The sequence below is a fragment of the Leuciscus leuciscus genome (assembly GCF_965113295.1).
Source record: "Leuciscus leuciscus genome assembly, chromosome: 10".
Taxonomy (NCBI): domain Eukaryota; kingdom Metazoa; phylum Chordata; class Actinopteri; order Cypriniformes; family Leuciscidae; genus Leuciscus; species Leuciscus leuciscus.
Genome location: NC_138734.1, coordinates 43,677,899 through 43,701,783, shown reverse-complemented (window position 1 = coordinate 43,701,783; position 23,885 = coordinate 43,677,899). Strand labels below are relative to the sequence as shown.

The 23,885-nt window shown below is 37.4% G+C and overlaps 1 protein-coding gene across 1 annotated transcript in view; it reads right to left on the bottom strand.

The window, feature by feature from the left end:
- Positions 1–23,885, bottom strand: part of hcn4 (hyperpolarization activated cyclic nucleotide-gated potassium channel 4) — a gene marked incomplete at its 5' end in the record, with an annotated part of 105,077 nt that overhangs the window by 43,124 nt on the left and 38,068 nt on the right. The window contains 2 exons of the mRNA XM_082182325.1: positions 8,707–8,925; positions 13,853–14,014. Of these exons, the coding sequence (XP_082038451.1) occupies positions 8,707–8,925; positions 13,853–14,014 (381 nt within the window). The remainder of the gene's footprint in view (positions 1–8,706; positions 8,926–13,852; positions 14,015–23,885) is intronic.

Below are 23,885 nucleotides of genomic sequence, written 5' to 3'. Positions count from 1 at the left end.
GAAAACTTCTTTGTTATTTCAAAAACAACCTTTATTGTTTCCAAGCTCAGCGAACGACTCGTCCTGGAATGTGGGTTATTTTATTTATATTATTCAACAATGTGAATGTCTCAGTTGAGCATTATTTATTTGTATGCGGTTCATTCCACTGTGGATTCTGTGGTAAAACAGTCGCAATTCTGGCACAGGCTATGTGTGACCCTGGAGCACAAAACCAGTCACATGGGTCAATTTTTTGAAATTGAGATGTATACATCATATAACGCTGATTAAATAAGCTTTCCATTGATGTATGGATTGTTAGGATAGGACAATATTTGGCCGAGATACAACTATCGAAAATCTGGAATCTGAGGGAGCAAAAAAATCAAAACATTGAGAAAATCTGAGAAAGTTGTTCATTTATGTTGGCGATTTTGCTGCATTCATATATTTTTTTATATATTTACGGTAGGAAAATTACTAAACATCTTCATGGAACATAATCTTTACTCAATATCCTAATGATTTTTGGCATAAAAGAAAAATCTATAATTTTGACCCACACAATGTATAACAAATATACCCGTGAGACCCGTGACTGGTTTAGTGGTCCAGGGTCACATGACTCGACAGGAATGCCACAACTGTTAATTCTAATGCCTGATCTGTGACCAGTGATTTCTGATATATGTAATGATTCATGTACAGTCAGATGATCTCTGTCTATGTGCCAGTAAATCAAACCAGTGAGTGACTTAACGGTCTAATGTGAACGGTCTTCACATTGTTTCTCTTAGTGGGATGAAAATAATCTGTTTTTTAAACTGTGATTAAATCAGACATAGAACAGAACGGACACACTCTCCTCCAGATTAATCTGTGTTTACGGCGTTAACGTCTCCTCTACGGGACGCCTGGCTCGAGGCGTCTGGCACACGATGAATGGCGAGTTGCATTGCCATGGGATCAGGTTTCCGTGGGACGGCCGGCGCATTAACCCGACAGCCGTTTGACCCGTCTGTCCCGAAACCGGGAGACCAAATGGCTGGTTAACCCACTTGGCAATTCTGAATCTCAGAAAGCAGGCCAGCACACACGAGACGAGACGTACCAGGACAGAGCGAGCGCTGACTCATTATTAGGATGAATGAGATTGTCAAATTCTTCTAAACCAGATGACGAATTTAATGGGAACAATCACTAATTATCTGAACAGTTGCACCACTTTTGCGTTTGTTATTTCAGCCCTGCATGAGGAAGAGATGGCATTAAAAAAGTTAACTAACCAGCCTTATATTCACTAACCAGTTTAACTAACTACACTGACGTTCAAAAGTTTGAGGATAGATCTCTTATACTCACCAATGCTGCATTTATTTGATAAAATACACTAAAAACAGTGTAATATTATTACAATTTTAAAATAACAGTTTTCTATTGTAATTATATTTAAAAATTAGTGCTTTCAAATCAATTTATCATGATGAATCGCATCTAACATAAAACTTTGTAAATGTTAGGGCTGTCACGATTCCTCGATTAAATTCGAGTACTCGATTTAAAGAAATACTCGTGTTGATGAATCGGTAAAATACTAGAAATGGTGCATTTCATGGACGAGAATCCATGAACCGCATTATTAGACCGTTTTTAAAGGCTGGACAATATATTAAAACCATTAAATAAACATATTATAGCATAGTGCTCTTGTGAAGTCTGATTACTCGATTAATCGTCAAAATAATCTTCCGATTACTCGATTACTCGATTACCAAAATATTCCAAGATAAATAAATAGATAAATAATAAATAATATCCAAGATAATAATAATAATATATATACATTTCAAATATATATATATATATCGGTCTATTTATCATGGAATATTCTGGTAATCGAGTAATCGGACGATTATTTTGACGATTAATCGAGTAATCAGTTTTTTTTTATGACTTCACAAGTTTCATGTTAGATTCAATGAATCGCAATTAATCCATTTGACAGCACTACTAAAAATGTAATTAATTTATGTGACGTGACACTGAAGACTGGAGTAATGATGCTGGAAATTCACAGGAATAAATTACATTTTACTATATTCACTTAGAAAACAGCAATTTTTGTTTGATCAAATAAATGCAGCCTTGGTGAGCATTAAAAATACCAAAAATCTTAATTGTTCAAAACTTTTGACCCCAAGTGTATGTACATTTGCACTGAAATTGATTAATCGGCCTGTCACAGATATTGAGCAAATCATTAACGACAAATAATCAATTTCCATTGAATCTTTAATCGTGCTTCCCCCTCAAACCTTAATACCACCACAGCAAATGTTTTCTCATAATGTCCTCAAATAAAATGCAAAACAAACAAAAAAAACATATTGGATAGGCCATTAAACTAGTAGGACTTCTGTGATTTTACGTCATCTTCAAATCAAGAAATCTCACAATCTCCCCAAACGGTTTGAATAAGCCGTGCCGTGCCGCTCCTACAGTGAATACATAAGCTTTAGGCATTAAAGATTCACAGTGAAGTATCACACAACCTGAACCAGTCATAAGCCAAATGCTCCGTTCCCACCGCATGAATATCTAATATAAGGACAGGATTGAAGGAGAGAGATTTTAAAGAAATGATCTGTATGCCATGCAGCACAGAACAGTATTTGTGTCCGTGTTTAGATCACAGTCAGCAGAAAAACATAATGCCGTTATTCACACAGCGCCTGGAGATGTTGGAAATGCATCTCGTCTGCTTTCTTATTCCAGTCAGAGTGGAAACACACTGATACGAAATCACAAACGAGATCTGTTCAACGTCTCAGACTTAATGAGGAGCAAAGTGTTCGGACTCAAAATCACCTGTCACATCCTCATTATTAAAGGGGTGGTTGATTATGATTTGACTTTTCTAACTTTAGTTAGTGTGTAATGTTGCTGTTTGATCATAAACAACATCTGCAAAGTTACAACGCTCAAAGTTCAAAGCAAAGGGAGAGATTTGCTTTTAAAGAAATCGTTTTTTAAGGACTACAACAAACGGCTGGTAGAGACTACACCACATTCCTCCCGGGTTAGTGACATCACCAACCCTAGAATTTACATAAACCCGCCCCCTAAACACGATTTATAGATTATCAAGACAGAATATGCTAATCAATGACTAGAAGATAACTACACATCAGCTTCATAAATTCATCAACTAACCATTCAGAAATGTCCTGTTGCTTCTACATGTTGTCACTTCTTCTTGAGTCTCTCCATCTTTGTCTGAATCCGGTTTAAACATAAAAGGCTAAAAGATTTTGAAGTTTTCAGTGCATGTCTGTGTGAAGTAAAAGATCACAAGCTCTTGAAGCTCCGCCCACTGTGCCGGGAGCAGCAGCTCATTTGTATTTAAAGGAAAACACACACACACACACACACACACACACACACACACACACACACACACACACACACACACACACACACACACACACACACACACACACACACACAAGCTCTTGAAGCTCCGCCCTCTGTGCTGGGAGCAGCAGCTCATTTGCATTTAAAGGGCCAGACACAAAACGTGCGTTTTTGCTCACCCTCAAAAAGCGACAATTTTAACATGCTATATACAAATATCTGTGGGGTATTTTGAGCTGAAACTTCACACACACACACTGGGGACATCAGAGACTTATTTTACATCTTGTGAAAAGGGCATTATACCACCCCTTTAAAGTATTTCTCATCTGCATTCTCACATAATCCTGACAGAGCCAAATAGAAATTTCCCTTCAGAAGTTTAAAGGACAGCGAGTTTCATTCACACTCGCTGAGGTCAGAACGGCCGTCACATAATCTCACTCCGTTCTCATTCACTCGACTCTCCGTGTCTTTACCCTTATGAGACAAAAACAATTTCCTGAAAAAGTCAAGAGGTTGATGTAATTCTCACACTCATGATTTCCCATCATCCTCTCTCGAAGGGCATCCCAGCTCACTCTTCATGTGTATTTGTGCTTTTCGTCCGTCTTTTACTATTACTGTTGCACACATTTAGGGCTCAGTGATCAGATTCCAGTTTAATGGTGTAATTAATTAAACCTCAACAATTTAACGATACAAAAATGTTCATCAATATTAGTGTCCTAAGTCGGGAAATTCTGAGTTGTTCGTTTTTAATTTTGGATTCTGTGCTTTATGATTTAATTTATTCAAATTGTAATAATATTTAGAAATTATAGTCAGAAATTCTTTAGTCAGTTTTATGTTTTAAAACAATTTTATTATAAAAAACGGTGGTAATCAAATGTATAAAATGCATGAACTGAACAACAGAGGTTTACATTCTAAATTAAAACGTGGATGAAAAACTAAAAATAATGTTTAAATAAACTGTATTATAATTGTTGTTGTTATTACTTTGAGAAGTAAATTCTACTGTACAATAGTAATATACTTCTGTCACAATTTCTTAAAGTTGAACCTATTTTGCCGGCTTGCATTTGTGTGTGTATCTGCCGATAATTTTCTGAACTTTTATTTTTGGCCCTACATAGCATCTACACTTAGATCTTTCCCACCACCTAGAAACGCCCTAGCAACCACCCTAAAACCTTTACAAGGACAACTCAGACTCTAAGACCCCTGCATGTTCCCTTTGATCTTCTCTTTCCCCTTTTTTATATCTCCTCCATCTCTGTGCTTCTCAGTGTTTCCGTCCCTGGGTCTCTCAACAGATGGAGCACCACGTGTTGCTGTGCCCACGGTGAGGTGGGCATCAGGGAAGGGACCCGCCTGGCACACTGTACCACGAGTGAGCTGAGGTCAACAACTGATACGGGACCAGTGTTAGGGGAAGCTACTTTGAAAAGTAATGCATTACCATATTGCGTTACTCCCCCTCTGGTGCTCTTCGGTCATTGCTGACCGAAAATATTTACATTTGTTTTTTTGTTTTGTTTTTTTCTTCATCGGAATGGTACGAAAAGTTGGTAAAGGTTTTGGCAGTTGCTGTGTGAACACAGAAATCATGGACATGATTCACATGACCACAAAAGGTTAAATGGTCCTGAAATAAACGGTCACACTTGTCAAAAATGAGCACATTGAAAATGAATGGGAGACGAATTCCATCTAGTGAAAACTTTTGGTACTGCAGCCAAATAAAATCTTACTGAAAGCATTTTTTTTGAGATATCAGACTCAAATTTTGAACACAACTTGTTTAGATTTATTTTCTCAGTTTTAGAGTAAAACATGTTTTTGAAAATATATATTTCATATAAAAATTTTAAATAGTATTTTTGCACATTTTTCATAACAATAAATGTAAAATTCTGTAACTTTTTTTACATTCACTTTAAAAAACAAATCTTCCAGGTGTCATCTTTGAAAAGAGCAAACGTAAAAAAAAAGAAGTCATTTTTGCTTATGGTTTAATTGAATCATCGAAGGTCAGCAGCAAGCACATTGGTCAATAAAGTGAGATTAAATACATAAAATATTTGTTTTATTTGACACATTTAATTATTGGAGGTTTGCATAGTATTCTGATTTTGCATTTCACTGATTTTATTCATTTTAAGGGATCCTGAATCTGTTTTTTGTGCACTTAGATTTGTCTCAACATGAGGACAGGAGAGCTGTCAGTCAATAAATAGGAAAAAAATTAAGTAGCGTTACTTATTGGTAAAAGTGACTCAGATTTTTTTTTTTTTTTACATTTTAAAAGTAATGCGTTACTTTACTAGTTACTTGAAAAAGTAATCTGATTACGTAACTCAAGTTACTTGTAATGAGTTACCCCCAACACTGTAAGGGACACTATAGACGTGCAACTACTAAAACAACTAGATTCTGATGTCTGGAGCACAAAGCTGCAGGATGACGCACATCCTTTTGGGTTCGTTTCAAAAAGCCATTCTGAATTTAATTTCAATCATCAGAGCTAAAGCTCTCTGCAAGCGAATATTAATATCTGTGCTCTCGAGTTGGTTGTTTATGGTCCGTTATAAGTCCATTATTGTGAATTAAAGTAGCCGGCAGGAACTGTGGTAATCACGTTAGCAAGCTAAGATGAGTTTAGAAGTGTCACGCTGTCGTCCAGCTGGACTGTTTTTCTCCACACACTCATATTCCACATAATTGACTTTCTTCCTTCACAGATTTTCTTGCTTCTAACCTTCATGAATATCCTGTTTTACCCTCACAGTTTCAACTGGTTTGGCTGGTCGATTATGTAGATTTCACTATATATTCTGTTCTGATAATAAGAGCTACTGTGTCTGATGTGTTGGTTCACCTGAAAACCACACGACAACAACATAGAAGCAACCCATAACACGGTTGTGACTTTTCCTGGGCAAACAAATTAACATTTTTTAAATCTAGTTATTTTCATAATTCACTTTTTTATGAAAATTTTCATAAAATTTTCATAGCAACCACCTAGTAACCCCCTGGAGACTATCCACAAAACCCTCATATCATGGTGGTGATATTTTTCACTATAATTCACTTTCTTTTTACACTGCATTGTAACCACCTAGCAATGCCCTGGAAACCACCCAGACACCCTAGCAACAACCTAGCTACTCCCTGGAAACCACCTAGAACACCCTAGCAACAACCTAGCTACTCCCTGGAAACCACCAACAACACCCTAGCGTTCTCTTCAAAGAATAACTTTGGTGTCACTACATAGAAACTACCTAAGCAACCCCCTAGAAACCACCCGAAACACTGTAGCAACTCCCTGGAAACCAACCAAAACACCATAGCAACCCCCTGGAAACTATCCACAACACCTTCATATCATGGTTGTGACATTTGCATGAGCAAACACCATTACATTTTTATTATCTAGTTTTTTTTTTTAAGATTCACTTTCTGTTCCACTGCATAGTAACCATCTAGCAAGGCCCTGGAAACCACCCAGAACACCTTAGCAACAACCTAGCTACTCCCTGGAAACCACCTACAACGCCCTAGTGTTATCTTTAAGGATTAACTTTGGTGTCACTACATAACATCCACCTAAGCAACTCCCTGGAAACCACCTACAACGCCCTAGAGTTATCTTTAAGGATTAACTTTGGTGTCACTACATTGCAACCACCTAAGCAATACCCAAAACACAATTGCAACTCCCTGGAAACCTCCCAGAACACCCTAGTATAGTGGTTTTTCAACATTTGCATGAGCAAACACTATTAACATATTTAAAATCTAGGTATTTTTAAGGTATTTTACATTTTTGATCTACTTCATATTAGCAAAAAACTTTAAAGGCCCTGGAAACCACCCAGAATGCCCTAGCAAACAACTAGCAACTTTCTGGACACTGACTACAACAACCTACCTTTTTATTAAAAAATTAACTGTGGTTGTCATTACATTGCAACCACCTAGCAACTAGTTATAGTTATAATTGTTTTAGTTTTATTAATCCATTTTAAATATATATATATATATATATATATATTTTTTTTTATATATATTTATCTATGAACTGTTGTTGACGGTGTTACTTTTATCCCCTAGGCTGCTAACTGAGTGATTGATGTCATCTTAATTTCGTTGTGTAGAGATATGCAATGACAAATAAACTAAACTATCAACTCCCTGGAAACCAACAAGATCACCCTAGCAACTCCCTAAAAAACACCCAAAACACTCTAGCATTGTGTTTGTAACTTTTGCATGGGAAAACACCTTTAACATTTTTTTTAATCTAGTTATTTTTCTTTACAAATCTCTTTGTTCCACTGCATAACAACCAACTAGCAAGGCCCTGGAAACCACTCAGAAGACCCTAGCAACAACCTAGCTACTCCCTGGAAACCACCAACAACATTCTAGCGCTATCTTCAAAAATGAACTATAGTTGTAACTACATAGCAACCACCTAGCAGCTCTCTGGAAACCAACAAAATCACCCTAGCAACAACCTAGCTACTCCCTGGAAACCACCTACAACATTCTCACGCTATCTTCAAAAATTTACTTTGGTTGTCACTGCATAGCAACCACCTAGCAGGTCCCTGGAAACAAACAAGATCACCCTAGCGATTCCCTGGAAAATACCCAGAACACTCCAGCATCATGGTCATGACTTTTGCATGGGAAAACCACATTAACATTTTTACAAATCACTTTTTGCTCTACAGCATAACAACCAACTAGCAACACCCTAGCAACCACCTAGCATCTCCCTGGAAAACACCTACAACATTTTAGAGTTATCTTCAACAATTTACTTTGGTGTCACTACATACCATTCACCCACAGCACCCTGGCTACCACCCAGAACACCCTAGCAACCACTTAGCAACTCCCCAGAAACCACCTACAACATTCTAGCGTTATCTTCAGAAATGTACTTTGGTGTCACTACATAGCAACCACCTAGCAACACCCTGGAAACCCTGGCTACCACCTATCAACGACCTGGAAACCACCCTTGCATTGTGCTTTTGACAGTGACATAGGCAAATACCATTAAAATGATTAAATTAAGGTTATTTTTGCCATTGTTTTGCCACCACAACAGATGTAGAAATTGCACACTTCACTCATAATTCACACATCATTCTCACGCGCGACAGTCCCCGCCGTCCGCTCACCATGACGACAGATGCCAATCCCATAATGCACCACCTTCACAGGAAGCTTCCCCCGCTGTTTTAGTGATTTCTTCATTATGTTAACCAGCTGGTCGTCACTCACCTTCTCCTGATATTGCCTGCGCGAGGAGTCCAGCGACTGGATCAGCGCCGTGGCGTGGCCAACAAACATGGCGTAGCACGTAGCGCCCACGATCATGCTGAGGATGGTCAGCCACACGTCTGTCATGCCGACGGGCGGGTACATGCCATATCCGATACACAGCATGTGGCTCATGGCCTTGAAGAGAGCATAGGAATACTGCTGACCCCACGTGTCGTTCTGAGAGGAGAGAGAGAGAGCGAGAGACCATCACAAACACTTTAAGTCCACCTTATAGATCTATACCATGATTATGTAGTGATAAAGTTAATATTCATAATATAGCCTACTCACATTGATTTTGATCTGTCTATCTATCTATCTACTGTCTATACTATATCTATCTATCTATCTATCTATCTATCTATCTATCTGTCTGTCTGTCTCTATCAATCGCTAGCAAAACCTAGCAACTAGCTTAGGACAAGCTAGCAATGTGCTAATTCATGTTAGAAATATGCTAGCAATGTCATGCTAAATCATGCTAACCAAATGTCAAAACGTGTCAATGTGTTAAATCATGCTAACAATGTGTTAAAACATGTTAGCAACATGCTGAAACATGCTAGCAACATGCTAATTAATGTTAGCACAGAGTTAAGACATGCTAAATCATGCTAACCAAATGTCAAAATGTGTTAATGCTAATTAATGTTAGCAAAGTGCTAAGACATGCTAGCAAATTGGTAATACATGCTAGTAATGTGTTAAAACATGCTAATTTATGTTAGCACTTTGTGTTAATTAATGGTAGCAACATGTTAATTAATGTTAGAATTGTGTTAAAACATGCTATCAATGTGCTAATTCATGTTAGAAACATGTTTGCAATATGTTAAATCATGTTAACCAAATGTTAAAACATATTAGCAAAATGTTAAAACATGCTAGCAATTGGCTATTTCAGTGCTAGCAATGTGTTAAAACATGTTAATTCATGCTAGCAATGTGTTAAAACATGCTAGATATTTGCTAATACATGCTAACAATGTGTTAAAATATGTTCATTCATGCTAGCAATGTGCAAAACATGCTAATTCTTGTAGCATTGTGTTAATTAATGCTAGCAACATGCTAATTAATGTTAACATTGTGTTAAAAAAATGCTAGAAATGTGCTAATTCATGCAAACAACATGTTGTAACATGCTTATTCATGATAGCAATGTGCTAAACCATGTTAGCAAAACACACTATCAATGTGTTAAATTATGTAAACAACATGCTAAAACATGTTAGCGATATGTTAATTCATTCTATCTGTCTGACATTCTCTCTAAAGAAAGAATATACGTGTCTTTAGTAAATCCTGACGTCAAAAGTGGGTTTGCGCTGCAGTGAGCTGTTGGTAAATCTGGCCTTTTGTGTGCATAAATAAAAATATACATCCAATATCATCCAAAGGCTGAAAAATATATTAAGGTATAATCTTTTCAGCTGCACAACTATATGCATTGAAACAGAAAGTTGAAACACTTCCAGTGACTTCATGAATATGAATCCAGATTGACTCCTGAGAGTTTGGGCTGGGAGAAAACAGAAAACACAGTGACATAAAATGAAAATATGTACGAACGAGGCCGGAAAAGAGAAATGCGAGAGAGCTGCAGAAAAGTGGGTCAGCTATTTAGAAAGATGTGAATTTCTGTGTGCTTCTAAAATAGTGAATAAATTGCCCTTGTCCTGTGGATGTGTGTGCGAGTCCGTGAGGAATCAATATTGGCTCCGTCTGATGTGACATGTCCAGATTGCTTTCAGACTCATTTCTATAGAGGCTCAATCCTGAGAGAGCGACAGCTTATTACAGCGCTCCAAAAAGAGGAAAAAGATCATACCGTCTCATAATGACAGCCCCGTCACTGGAATAGCTGGATCTGACAACGTAAAGGAGCTGCGGGCATCAAAAGTGAATTTGAAAAGATACAGCGTGGCACTATTTTACTTTAATACATGTGCATTTAAAATACTAAGTAAAATCCTCACTTGTACCTCAATGTAAAGGGCAAAGGTGACTTCTGGAGGGGATTGTTTTTTAAGAGCTTAATTATCAAAATATGAGGGAAATATTTTATAAATAATTCAAATATGGAAAAAACTAAACATTAACTTGGTTAATGTGTTTATCAGACAATATTTTTTTTTTGGCCAAAAAATGCGAACTTACAGCAATATATTTTTCTTTTACTATGCAAAAAAATGCATAGAAAGACAAAAAAAAAAACTCTGTTATTAATATTTTGCTGGTTTCTCTCAGATTTTTGCATTTGTTCATAATTTCTTTGTATGACAGTCTGGTCAAAACACTTTCATTGCGTTATCTATTGGACTCTTAAAATGGTTACACTTTACGGTAACACATTTGTTAACATGAACCTACAATAAAAACACTTCTAAATCGTTTATTAATCTTTGTTAATTATAATTTCAACATTTACTATTACATCGTTCAAATTGCAAGTTGTATCAGTTAATGATAAGATAAATAAATACTGTGTAAAAATGTATTGCTTATTGTTAGTTAATGTTAGGTATTGCATTAGAGGAGATATATGACATTTTTCATTTATTAATTGCTTTTTGTATTGCCAAGGTTTGAATAGCTAGTAAAGAAACTTCTTGGGTTATCTAGGTTGAAAGCCGGTAGACTTTATGTGAAGGAAGTTTTTGCCGGGAAAATCATAAGGATGTGACGTTTACGTGCTTATGTTCAATGACACATGACACGAATGCTTATACAATGTTCAGGATAAGAGACATTCTGTACTGTAATGTTAATGTGTCATGAAAAGAAACATAGTCTCACATAGCCGGATCTATAATATACTTTATAATCAAACTATCATAACAGAGTTTAATGAGCTCATCTGTCGACGGTGAATCTCACACATCTCTATGATCTGATGCTTTCTGAACTTCTGTTTTCTCATTTCTGTTCTGTTTATTGTGTTATTGACACATTCATCTAACCGTCTCTCAGCAGAACGGTGTCGAGATGTTCGTTAACAGTAAATCACTGCAAAGATATTTACAACTTCCTTTTACTTCTACGCAAAGAATAGAGTTTATTAGGGTATCAGTCTGTAATGCTGCAGTTCACTGAACGGCCACCGGTGTCGCTAATAACAAGCTTTCTCTATTCTACATAGAGCCTCTTTCACCAGTTAACAGTGCTTTTAACTGTAGATTATAAACGTGATTTACGTGCTTTTCCCAACTCAGGGAAGTGACGTCGACGTCCGAGTTAGCGGTAGCATTAGCCGTCAGGCGAGTGTTATTTAAATAAACTCCTGATGTACTTACAAACTTTCCAATGCCTCGTTTTATGAGTACAGAACCTATTTGTACTACTGTAGAAGTATGGTGCCATTCTGGGCATTATTAGTGGAGTAATTTACCAGATACATCATAGGATCCATTAGCGCCTGCACTAAACCATCCGGCTGATATCTCTAAATAAGCTCTAACTTTAATAATGTTCGACCAAGGGAATAAAGGCTTCTGGGGGGTGTTTGGCTCGAGGTCATGGTGCAAAGGACCCTAGGTTGAATTTACTCCGAACCATCCCTTTAAGCGCTTGTGGTAATGTAAAAGGCCAACGTCCTCTTTTTTCTCCACCTTACGAGAGCAATGTTTTGCTGACCTCTGAAAATAATGCGGAAAGCAAAACACTGGATAATCATTTTGTCTGCATCTGCAATGCATCCATTGCATATCGCTCTGTTTTACTTCCTTTTACGGGTCAGAACGTCTACATCGGGTTGTTTCGGGCAGTGTATAGTGTACATGCAAATATTGGATATTGTCAGCGAATCGGAATTGGGCATCAAGACCTGCAGTGTAAATGCAGCCTGTAGGCAATCACAAAAACACCAATTATCCCAATTAACACCACAGGCCTCGTCGATAAACTCCAGCGATACACGACGGATCCCGAGAGGACTTTTCTGCCATCCTCACACTCATTGGGTTGATTCAGGGTCGAGGCTCGGGTCTCTGGCATTCAGCGAAGAAACTAAATCTCATGGGCGTCAGGAACAAGACAGTCCTCTCTCTCTGGACGCTGGAGACTCGCATGTCCTCTCGACTAAAAACAGAAGGGAATTAAAGCTCAGCTCACTGGAGAACTGTCAATACCAGACGGATATCGAATTAAGGCTGGAGAAAAACCACAATCTGTGACACTTCACCTCTCTAACTCACCAGCCTTACGTAATAACACCGCTCACCGTAACTTACTGTCCACACAATACTGTCTCATTATATGAGTCATTTTACATCATGGAAACATATATATATAGTATGATACAGTACATAATAATAAGTTGCTATTCATATTTATTTAAATTTAAATAATCATGTTGTAATGCCTATTTTGAGATAGTAAATCAAGAAAATGAAATACTTTTAATAGTGAATGCAACTTTTTTAGGTTTAAAAATGACTTTTGTATTATATGAATGCACACTTAAATAAATAAAAACAAAACTAATTGCAATATATAATTGTATCCTTGTCCTAATTTGAAATGGTTAAATTCAACTAGGACGCAGGACATTTTTATTTTTATTTTTGCTATCGAAAGAAAATACATATTTATAATAATAAAAATGTATTCATAAAATAATATTTATAATTAAATATTAAATATACTGTATAACGTGTGTGTGTATATATATATATATATATATATATATATATATATATATATATATTAAGGTACTTCATCTCATTTTATTATTTTCTCTTTATATTTGGACTGTGATGGAAACAAACCAACAGATCAGATTAATAATAATAATAATTATGATAATAATAATAATAGTATTTTATTATTAGTAGTAGTATTTGTTATTATTATGTGCATGTTGATACTAACATTGTAATTTAAAATTTATATTGATATTAATATTATATTATAATAATTATAATAATTTGTTCAGAACAAAAGACTCAAAAAACGATTATACAACAATATGACTGTCACATGACATATACTGTCATACCGGCATACTCTAATCAATCTGCGAAAGAATAAAAGTAAATCATAACATGTGCATGCTTTGAAAGGGAAGTGATGACAGACGGAGTGTGTGCACACACTCACTCACCACCATCTTGTTCTTGGACACCCAGCAGTCGGCGGGGAAGTCTTGCAGCATCGGCACCAGGAACTGCAGACACCCGTCCCAGTGACACAGCAGGAGCATCATCCCAATCAGGTTCACGATTCGCACCATCGCACTGGCCAGGTCATAGGTCATATGAAAAATCTGAACAGGGCAGAGAAGGAGGACATGAGCTGTCACACACACACACACACACACACACACACACACACACTGCTCAATCTGAATGTCACTGACATTTAAACAGGGCAGAGCATCACGCATGACACCGAGAAACACCATTTAATAACTCAGACATGCATTCTTCATGAATTGAACTGTAAGGAATGATATGAACGCACAGGTAAGTAAAAAAACAAAAAATACAGATACAAGAATCTAAAAACTCAATGCAATCATGAGAAAAAGAATTGAGATATACATGTTTTATCCACACAGTCATAATCTGAAATGGCTGCATTTTAAATCAATCAGTCGGAAGTAAATTTATATGTTGCACTGGTGAAGGCAGACAAACACCACTGTCATTATTCAGCTGATACAGTACTGGCTATAATACAGTACTGGCCGAAAATATGATTAAATTTATGTTTAATGTGTTAAAGATTTTCTGAGCATATTGTGTAGTTGTGCTGGAGTCAGTTGTTTTATTGGTTAAACATGCCAAACATGCCAGAATGCGGCAACATAATTTTTGTCCAGGCTGTCATACAAAGAAATTATGAACACATGCAAAAAAATAAGAGAGAATCAACAACATATTAATAACTGTGTATGTTGTAGTCAATGTGTTTTCTATGCATTTTTTTTACTGAGTAAAATAAAACTTCTAGCTGTAATTTACCTTTTTGCCTAATGTTGTCAAATAATGTTGTCAGATAAACACCCTAACCAAGTTTAGTATTTTGTGTTGCTTTCATATTTTAAATATTTTAAATTTATAATAATTTATAATAATATTTGAAAAATATTTTCCTCATATTTTGATGGTTTAATTGAACTTGTAGGGTCATTAAAAACAAATATCCACTCCTGATGTCACTTTTGCCCATTACTAATATATATGTAAATATATATATCATATTACAGATCATTTCAGATTTAATATATAAGTATCCAAGTCTCGAGTAATCAAGTCTACAATGACTGTTTTAGTGTGTGTGTGTGTGTGTGTGTGTGAGAGAGAGAGAGAGTGTGTGTGTGTGTGTGTGTGTGTGTGTGTGAGTTAGTGTGTGTGTGTGTGTGTGTGTGTGTGTGTGTGTGTGTGTGTGTGTGTGTGTGTGTGTGTGTGTGTGTGTGTGTGTGAGTTAGTGTGTGTGTGTGTGTGTGTGTGTGTGTGTGTGTGTGTGTGTGTGTGTGTGTGTGTGTGTGTGTGTGTGTGTGTGAGTGAATTCGATAATTGAAAACAGGTCAGAACAAGTCTGGACTCCTTCCGTTCTGCTCTGAGTGACAGAGAGAGAGAGAGAGAGAGAGTGAGAGAGAGAGTGAGAGTGATTGTCTGATCCTGATGGTAAGAATCCTCTGGAGAAGCTGGACGTCCAGTTAAGTGTTAATGGCCTCCACAATTGAAAGATACTTAATGTGAGTGAAGTCACGGCACGCGCTGTTAACTGCACCAGTGCTTATTAAAAACCACTCGAGTCCTTTAAAACACAGCTTTTAAAAGCTTATGTGAGAGGAGCGTGCTCGTATGATGCCATTGTTATTGAGCAACGAGAAATCAGAACCAGTCATGAACGTTCTCTCTCTCTGTCTCTGTCTCTCTCTCTCGTTCTCTCTCTCTCTCTCTCTGTCTCTCTCTCTCTCTCTCTCTCTCCCTTGACCACCAATTACTGAGATGGTGATAATAGTTTGTACGTTTCTCTTTAGTAACTATAGGGCCCTATTTGAATGATCTAAGCGCATGGTCTAAAGCGCAGGGAGCAAGTTCACTGAGTGCGTGTCCGAATCCACTTTTGCTAGTTTAAGGACGGGAAAAATGGTCGGTGCTCCCGGCGCATGGTCTAAAAGGGTTGTTCCTATGCTCTTAATGAGTAATGGGTGTGTTTTGACCCGCCTATAGGCGCACATTACTAACGCGCTCTTTAAATATTGCGCCATTGACTTTAGTCCAGGTTTCAGTCGGTCAATGGCTCAGTCTATTTCTGTTCCTCAAAATATCAACGGTCCAACAATACGCCAGAACACACACCTGGTTTTCAGACCAGCAGCCCATGGCCGTACAAATGGGCGCAAATGCATTTGCTATTTAAACAATGCGGCGCAGGACGTGAAAATGAAAACTGCGTCGGGCTGAAACTAGCAAAACACACTTGCGTCACACTTGGCGCTGCATTGCACCGGGTGTAAGATAGGGACCATAGTGTGTATGCGTGTGACGTCACTGTCGGCCGGGGTGACTGCGCTTACACACACTGAGTGGCAGCATCTTTTCAGCGTGAACACAGCAAAAAACACACAAAACACATCTAAAACGGGAAAGAGCTTTGAGATCGACTGTACAACTAGATTTGACAAGAAATCCAAGGTATATTTTTACAGACTGACGAAAGATACAGAACAGAGAAGCAAATGAATCACTGCGATTCACAGAAACAACTGGATCCTGACAGAGAAAGCTGGATTTGCAGTTTTCATTTTGTGTCAATATGCTGAATTATGGGGTAAAATCATACACTATATATTGTATTGTTAGATATTGTATTGACAACTCAATTAAATTTACCATCATATAATCTGTATAATTGGACGTTTTTAAATAAACACTTACAAAAACTAGCTGAATGATATATATAACATTAATATAAGTGATCACCCGTATTTACACCTATATTGTGTTTATATAAAGTGTTCACAGGCAAATGTGCTTTATGTATTTCCCCGGCATGGAAATCAGGCTCATATAAATGTGAGGAAACACGATTCCTGCTGCATGTCGATATCCATGATTACTGGATCTTTGGTAAGTTGTAAGGAACACAATATCGAGTCCAATCTTTAGTTTAAACTGATAATCGTTCGTTTTACTGGCGTTTTCCGGCGGGAAAGTGACGTCAGTGCATATCCTCTATTTCCAGTGCCAGGACACTGTAACGACAGAGCATTGCTTCGCTCGTGGTTCTGGCTCTTTCTGAGCGCAGAGAAACAGCATGAGGTCGGATTAAATAATTGGCTCTCTGTAACATTAACTAGCTGTAAAAGCATCTGAATTAATCATGCAGCGTCGTGCAAAAGTCACCCTCATTACCGACCGTCTGCATTTACTGCTGCATCATCACAGAGAGAGACACAGAACATGATGGAGATGAAACGAGAAGGACGGCTCATATGAAAGCGATGATGCTAACTGAAGGATTGTACATTTAACGCCACTATATTCATTCAGCTTTGGGGTCAATGACAAATACTGAGATGACCAAAAGGAAAAATCTCAATAAATGAATAGATCGATTCATGTCATCGACTGTTGGGTTGCATGAAGACGATAAAACATCAAGTCGTGGCACCATTTATCCAGATGTTGCTTATACTGACACAAGACCTTCAGAGAAGATAAGCTTAAAAAAGATTAAGCGTTGAGCGGTCTTTATGTTTTACAATTACAATAAAATTTCACTGGGAGTTATATTACCCATAAGAGAGTCACGGTTTAGCAGGGAAGAGGTGAGGCTTGGATCTGTTTGCAGCTTTTATTGAAATGAAACATGAAGATAATCCACTATGATGGAAGGAGTATGAGAACAGATAAAAAAAAAAAAAATGCAGCAGCTTTGCATCCAATACAAAGACAAAACCTGACAAACTGAGATGAAACACAGGGTTAAATGAGAAGCTAAACAAGACACAGGTGAAATCCATGAGAAACAAATAACAAACAAAGATTGGGCCCTATTTTAATGATCTGAAACGCAAGTATCAAGCGCGAAACGCAAGTAACTTTGTGGGCGGATCTCGGGCGCTGTTGCTATTATACCGGCGGGATAAATGACTCTTGCACCCGACGCAAATCTAAAATGTGTTGGTCTGAAGTCGCTTCATTACTCATAGGTGTGGTTTGGGCGTAACGTGAAATAAACCAATCAGAGCATCATCTCACATTCCCTTTAAGAGCAGGCGCGCTTGTTCCATGGCGGATTTGCTATTATAACGTCGGATTTGCCAGACGCACGCCAGGAGCGGTTCACAGCCGAGGAGACCGACGTTCTCGTCAGGGCCGTAAAACACAGAGAAGTGACATTGGGGATGGAGAAACACACCCAGATTAGCTTCGGTTAAACAGGCGTATAATAATTTGGGTAAATGTGTAAGCTAGATTTATGCCTATTTTTTTACATCTTCATGGACACAACAATGATTTCCCTCATGTGGAATATTTTTCCTTGTAATTATGTATGGTTTGCAAACATGGCAACTGCTGCGTCTGTGTGTAGATGAGAGAAGCAAAGTGTATGTGCGTTGTGCACACGCTACATTATGGCCAAGCATGCGACCTTAAAATAGCATCTGAATGCGGAATTGTTTTCTGAAACTGAAAAATAGCACCATGGAACGTTTGCGCCGGAACACTCTTTTCGCTGAACCGCCCCCGGGAGCGCAAGTTCATTCCCTAATTTAACGACGTGCACACACACACACACACACACACACACACACACACACACACACACACACACACACACACACAGAAAATTACATCAATTGTATATCACAATTTACATATAATTTATTATACATTTTAATATTAAATTATATAATTAAATGACATGTAAATTGTATACCGTATATATTAAATATAATAATTTTCTTAAATATATTAAGATTCTATTATTATATATATTAAATAGATAAATAATATTTCACAGTAATAATATTAAAATTAATATATAATTAAAATTTTCGTAATTGCTTCATATTTCAGGCAGAAGGAGGTCGTATGAGGTTTCTCATCAGGGGCTCACTGGGGTTTTGGACTCAGCCGAAGGACTGTTTGCTCTCTCTCCCGTCTGTCTATAATAAATTAGCATGTGAAATGGAAACAGACTGAAGCGCAATTAAAACGAGAAGTGCTCTGGGTAGATTGTGGAAATCCTCTCTAATATGGGCTTATTATAAAGTCATTATTGTGAATCAGGGGAATGAAGACTAATGTGTCTCATCCGAACAGTGAGGGACAGATCGACCAATGTATAAATCACAAAAACTATAGAGGCCGTTTCTAGTTTCTCTCTCTCTTACACACAGATTGATGGACGCTTTGCCTCTGAGACTCTAATTGACACGAGACACATTAATGATGAGAGCTTCACGCACTGAACAAACGTCTCAGCGATGATTGATGAAGATGAGGACAAATCAAAGAGACAGAAACAAGCAGAAAGACTAAATCTAATCAGATGGAGCAAAAACCTGCTCATGAACTGATCTGATAATGAATCAATGAATGAGTGAAGAATGAAAGATATACCAGAGGAAACATCGTCATCACAACTAGGGCTGCACGAAATTGAAGAAAAATGCGATATGCGGTAACTCGTTAAATAAAGCGATATTCGATATGCGATACGATAATGCTTAAAGTGTGTAAAATAAACTTAAAGGATTAGTTCACTTTCAAAAAAATGTTTGCTGATAATTTAGGTTTTTGAGGAAAACATTCCAGGATTTTTCTCCATATAATGGACTTCAATGGCAACCAACTATACCAATGTTCACAGAAGGTTCAAATTTCCGTCTCAATGCAGCTTCAAAGTCTCGACACGATCCCAGTCGAGAAATAAGAGTCTTATCCAGCGAAACCATCGGTCATTTAAAAAAAAAAAATATATATATATATACTTTTTAACCACAAATGCTCGTCGTGTACCATCTCTGAGATGTGTCACGCATTGCGTCATCACGTTGGAAAGGTCACACGTCACGTCATCTTTCAAAGTTATTTGTCTGTGTTCTCCGGTTCAGAAAGGAAGGGAAGGAAGGGAAGGGCGAAAAATGTCATCTCATTTTCTCCTCCAACTTCAAAATCATCCGACATCTTTGTTTTAATTTATTATTATAATTTTATTTTTTTTTATTTTATGACCTTTCCAACGTGATGACGTAATACGTGGCGCATCTCAGAGATGGTACAAGACGGGCATTTGTGGTTAAAAAGTTTTTTTTTTTTTTTTTTTTTTTAATGACCAATGGTTTCTCTAGATAAGACTCTTATTTCTGGACTGGGATCGTGTCGAGACTTTGAAGCTGCATTGAGACGGACATTTGAACCTTCTGTGAACATTGGAATAGTTGGTTGCCATTGAAGTCCATTCTGTGTAGAAAAATCCTGGAATGTTTTCCTCAAAAACCTTAATTTCTTTTCAACTGAAGAAAGAAAGACATGGATATCTTGGATGACATCGGGGTGAGTAAATTATCAGCAAAAATTTTTTTTAAAGTGAACTAATCCTTTAAATTATCTTACAAATATATTTAAAATTATATAATATGTTTTACATTCTTTTTGTGACAAGAAAACATCCCTTCAGCTTCTGAAAGTGAACATCAGTGTTTTACTATATATAAGATGTTATTGTAACATCAGAGTTCAGGTTATCCTACATTAGGGTTATTTAACAACAGAAACTGAATAATCAAATGTAAAAATAAACACTGCAAAGTTTTCACTGTATGAATTAAATATATACTGATTCTTATTAAAGCTACAAAAGTTATTCAGCCAAGAGTGAGTGATTTTCTCTTTTGTTCATGACCCCAGTTATTACAAGCCGTTGCGATATGCATATCACGATATATACATTTGCGATATTTCGATAATTTTTATATATTGTGAAGCCCTAATTACAACTATTTTATAGATTGTCTGTCTGTATAATTATGCCTTCTAGTATTGCATCACCTGCATTTGCAATGCAAGAAATAGACACGACACTGTGAAAAACATGAAAAGAAAGAACTCTTAGATGTGTTTATAATCGAGCCCGAATGAAAGAGGCGATTAGATCTGTCAGTATGTCTGAATGAAAGACCAGACACCAGTAATCGCTGATGAAGGAGGTTTCTCACAGAAATGTTGTGTACAAATCATGACCGGGCAGATTTCATTAAATCAAGTGTTTCCCAATGACTGCAGACCTCAACAAACCTCCTGGAGGAGATACACGTCCAGCCAAAGGTCAGTACAAATATGTGGGTGAATGGCGTACAACCTACTATTAAAAATAAATAAATAAATTGCAAATAAACTGTATGCCTACCTCACATGTATGCAATTTTCCACATAGGATTTTTTTTTTTTCAAGACTGATTAAATGTAATTAAAAATAGATGTAATAGATGTGACCATAATGAAGTATTCTACTGTTTGAAATGTTGATATTATTAAAAAAGTAGATGATATTCTGGAGGAGAGTCTGTGAAAAATATCAGGGGAATGATATTCTAATGTCGGGTTCAGACTTCATGATATTCTTGTCTGTGTCAGATTATGTGTTTTTGACTCCTGAATTCTTGCCGACCAATCATTGCTCGGCGTCTTTAATGATATGCATGATGTAATCGAGAAGGCGGAACTAGCGACTGATTTCCGGAAACAAGAGTGTAAACAAACAATGGCTACAGAAGCGGGGTGTTTTGGTTGTAATGTCATCAGTAAAGCCCGAAAGCATCGTGGAGGACCGGAAAAATTTGAACAAGCTAGTCTTTCTGTTGGGACGTTGAGAAGCCTCGCAGATGCAGCATTGGTTGTCATCCACTATGACACACTAAACAAGACAAATCAATCGATTCTTGCGTCCTGATCAAGCTGCAACCTTCCTGTCTCTTTCTTGAATCCAACACGGAAACTGCAGTTCATTGACTGGCCACTAGAGACCGGCTGCAGAAGAGAGTCAATCCCATAGACCCCCATGTTAAAATGCCTAACTTTACAGCACAGCCTGGTGCAAAAAGTGGTTTTGGTCTATATAGCTAATGTTGCCCTTCATGAAAACTGTGAGGGGGGTGAATTTTTTTAAAAACTCATCCGTTTAAATGTTACTAAGCCTTAAAGTTCTGCATAATTAGGGGCGTGGCCACTTGAGTGACAGGTGGATTGCCGCTGATGTCACTACTAGCCGTTTGTCTGCTGTCTGTTAGCGTCACGTCACCTCAGCTAATCCGCCTCGCTGCACATTTTCGTTTATCCGGGAATGACGCTGCCAAGATGGCGACCGCCGGCTCCACCCACTTTGGGCTTCAAAAATGCTCTTCAGAAACATACGGGTGACGTCACACACACTACGTCCATATTTTTATACAATCTATGGTCCTGACGCCCATTGTCGATTATATATATATATATATGTATATATATATAGCACCTATATGTCGCTGTATAGCTGCACATGTAGTTGGTCATACGCATATTCAATGCCCACAGAAATCTCTGTACAGTATACACACTGAATACTACATGAAATGAATAGAGTGGTTCATAGGAGATGTTCAGAAACCTGCCATGCAAAGCTGAGGGTGTTTGTAGAGTCTTTATTTACATGGTTTTAGAGCCCACCTGCTGTGTGCATATTTATATTACACAAGTCACGTTTGCCTTTTATGCTGCTAAACCTTCTTACATCTCCTAAAATGCAGCTAAACCCCTCTTGAGGACTTTATCTCAACCTAGATGTCAGGTTTGTATGGAAGCTTGTTTCCGCCACAGAATAAATAATAAAAAAGGTAACTGCGACTTTTTATCTCACAATTGCGTGACATAAAGTAGCAAATGTGAGTTATAAAGTCAGAATTGCATGATATAAAGTCACAATTGTGTTTTGTAAAGTCAGAATTACATGATATAAAGTCGCAATTGCATGATATAAAGTAGCAAATGCGAGTTATAAAGTCAGAATTGCATGATATAAAGTCACAATTGTGTTTTGTAAAGTCAGAATTGCATGATATAAAGTCGCAATTGCGTGATACAAAGTAGAAAATGTGAGTTATAAAGTCAGAATTGTGTGATATAAAGTCAAAATTGCATGATATAAAGTAGCAATTGCAAGTTATAAAGTCAGAATTGTATGATATAAAGTCACAATTGTGTTTTGTAAAGTCAGAATTGCATGATATAAAGTAGCAATTGCAAGTTATAAAGTCAGAATTGCATGATATAAAGTCACAATTGTGCGTTGTAAAGTCAGAATTGCATGATATTGTCGCTATTGCATGATATATAGTCAGAATTGCGACTTTATATCTCACAATTCTGACTTAATAACACACAATTGCCACTTTATATCACACAATTCTGAGAAAAGATGTGAGAACTTTTTTCTCAGAATTGCATGTTTATGCCTCGCAAGTCTGACTTTATAACATGCAACAATGAAGAATAAAGTCAAAATTGCGAGATGTAAAGTCGCAATTGTAAGATAAAAAGTTGCAATTATCTTTTAAAATGTTTTATTCTGCGACGGAAACAAGCTTCCACAGGGTTTGTAACTCCACACCAGACTAGAGTTGTTAAATCTGTGTTTTAGCAGTCAGAACCAGGAAAACCCCTTGAGTCTACCACTGAAGAACCTCAGGGACCTGTGCACCATATTGGACGTTATGCTTCCCATCCAGAACATCCAATCAAAGCGACACGAGCCATAAATCAGAACGATCCCTGATGCAGATCCTAATAGAGATGGACTCCCTGCCTCCACTCAATAAACAAACACAGATGGTCCAGCAACACCAACGCCTCAGACGATCCCTCATGCTAATGTTGCAAACTCTCGCCAATGAGAAGTGGGTAAGCTTTGTCATTATAACATGGTCTAAAGGGGGTGTTTCAGCTCTTTAAAACACCCTCTTCATTAATACTCCCAGTGATGGTCCTCAGACGCCCCTGGATGCTGCGAGAGAGGCTTGTTTTGATGGCCATCTCATCCAGAGTCATTAAGCCTTCATTTGAGCTTGATTCAATAACACGCTGACAAACTGGATTCACTCGCAGGAGAGAGACTTGCTTGAGGAAACTGTCCAGGGT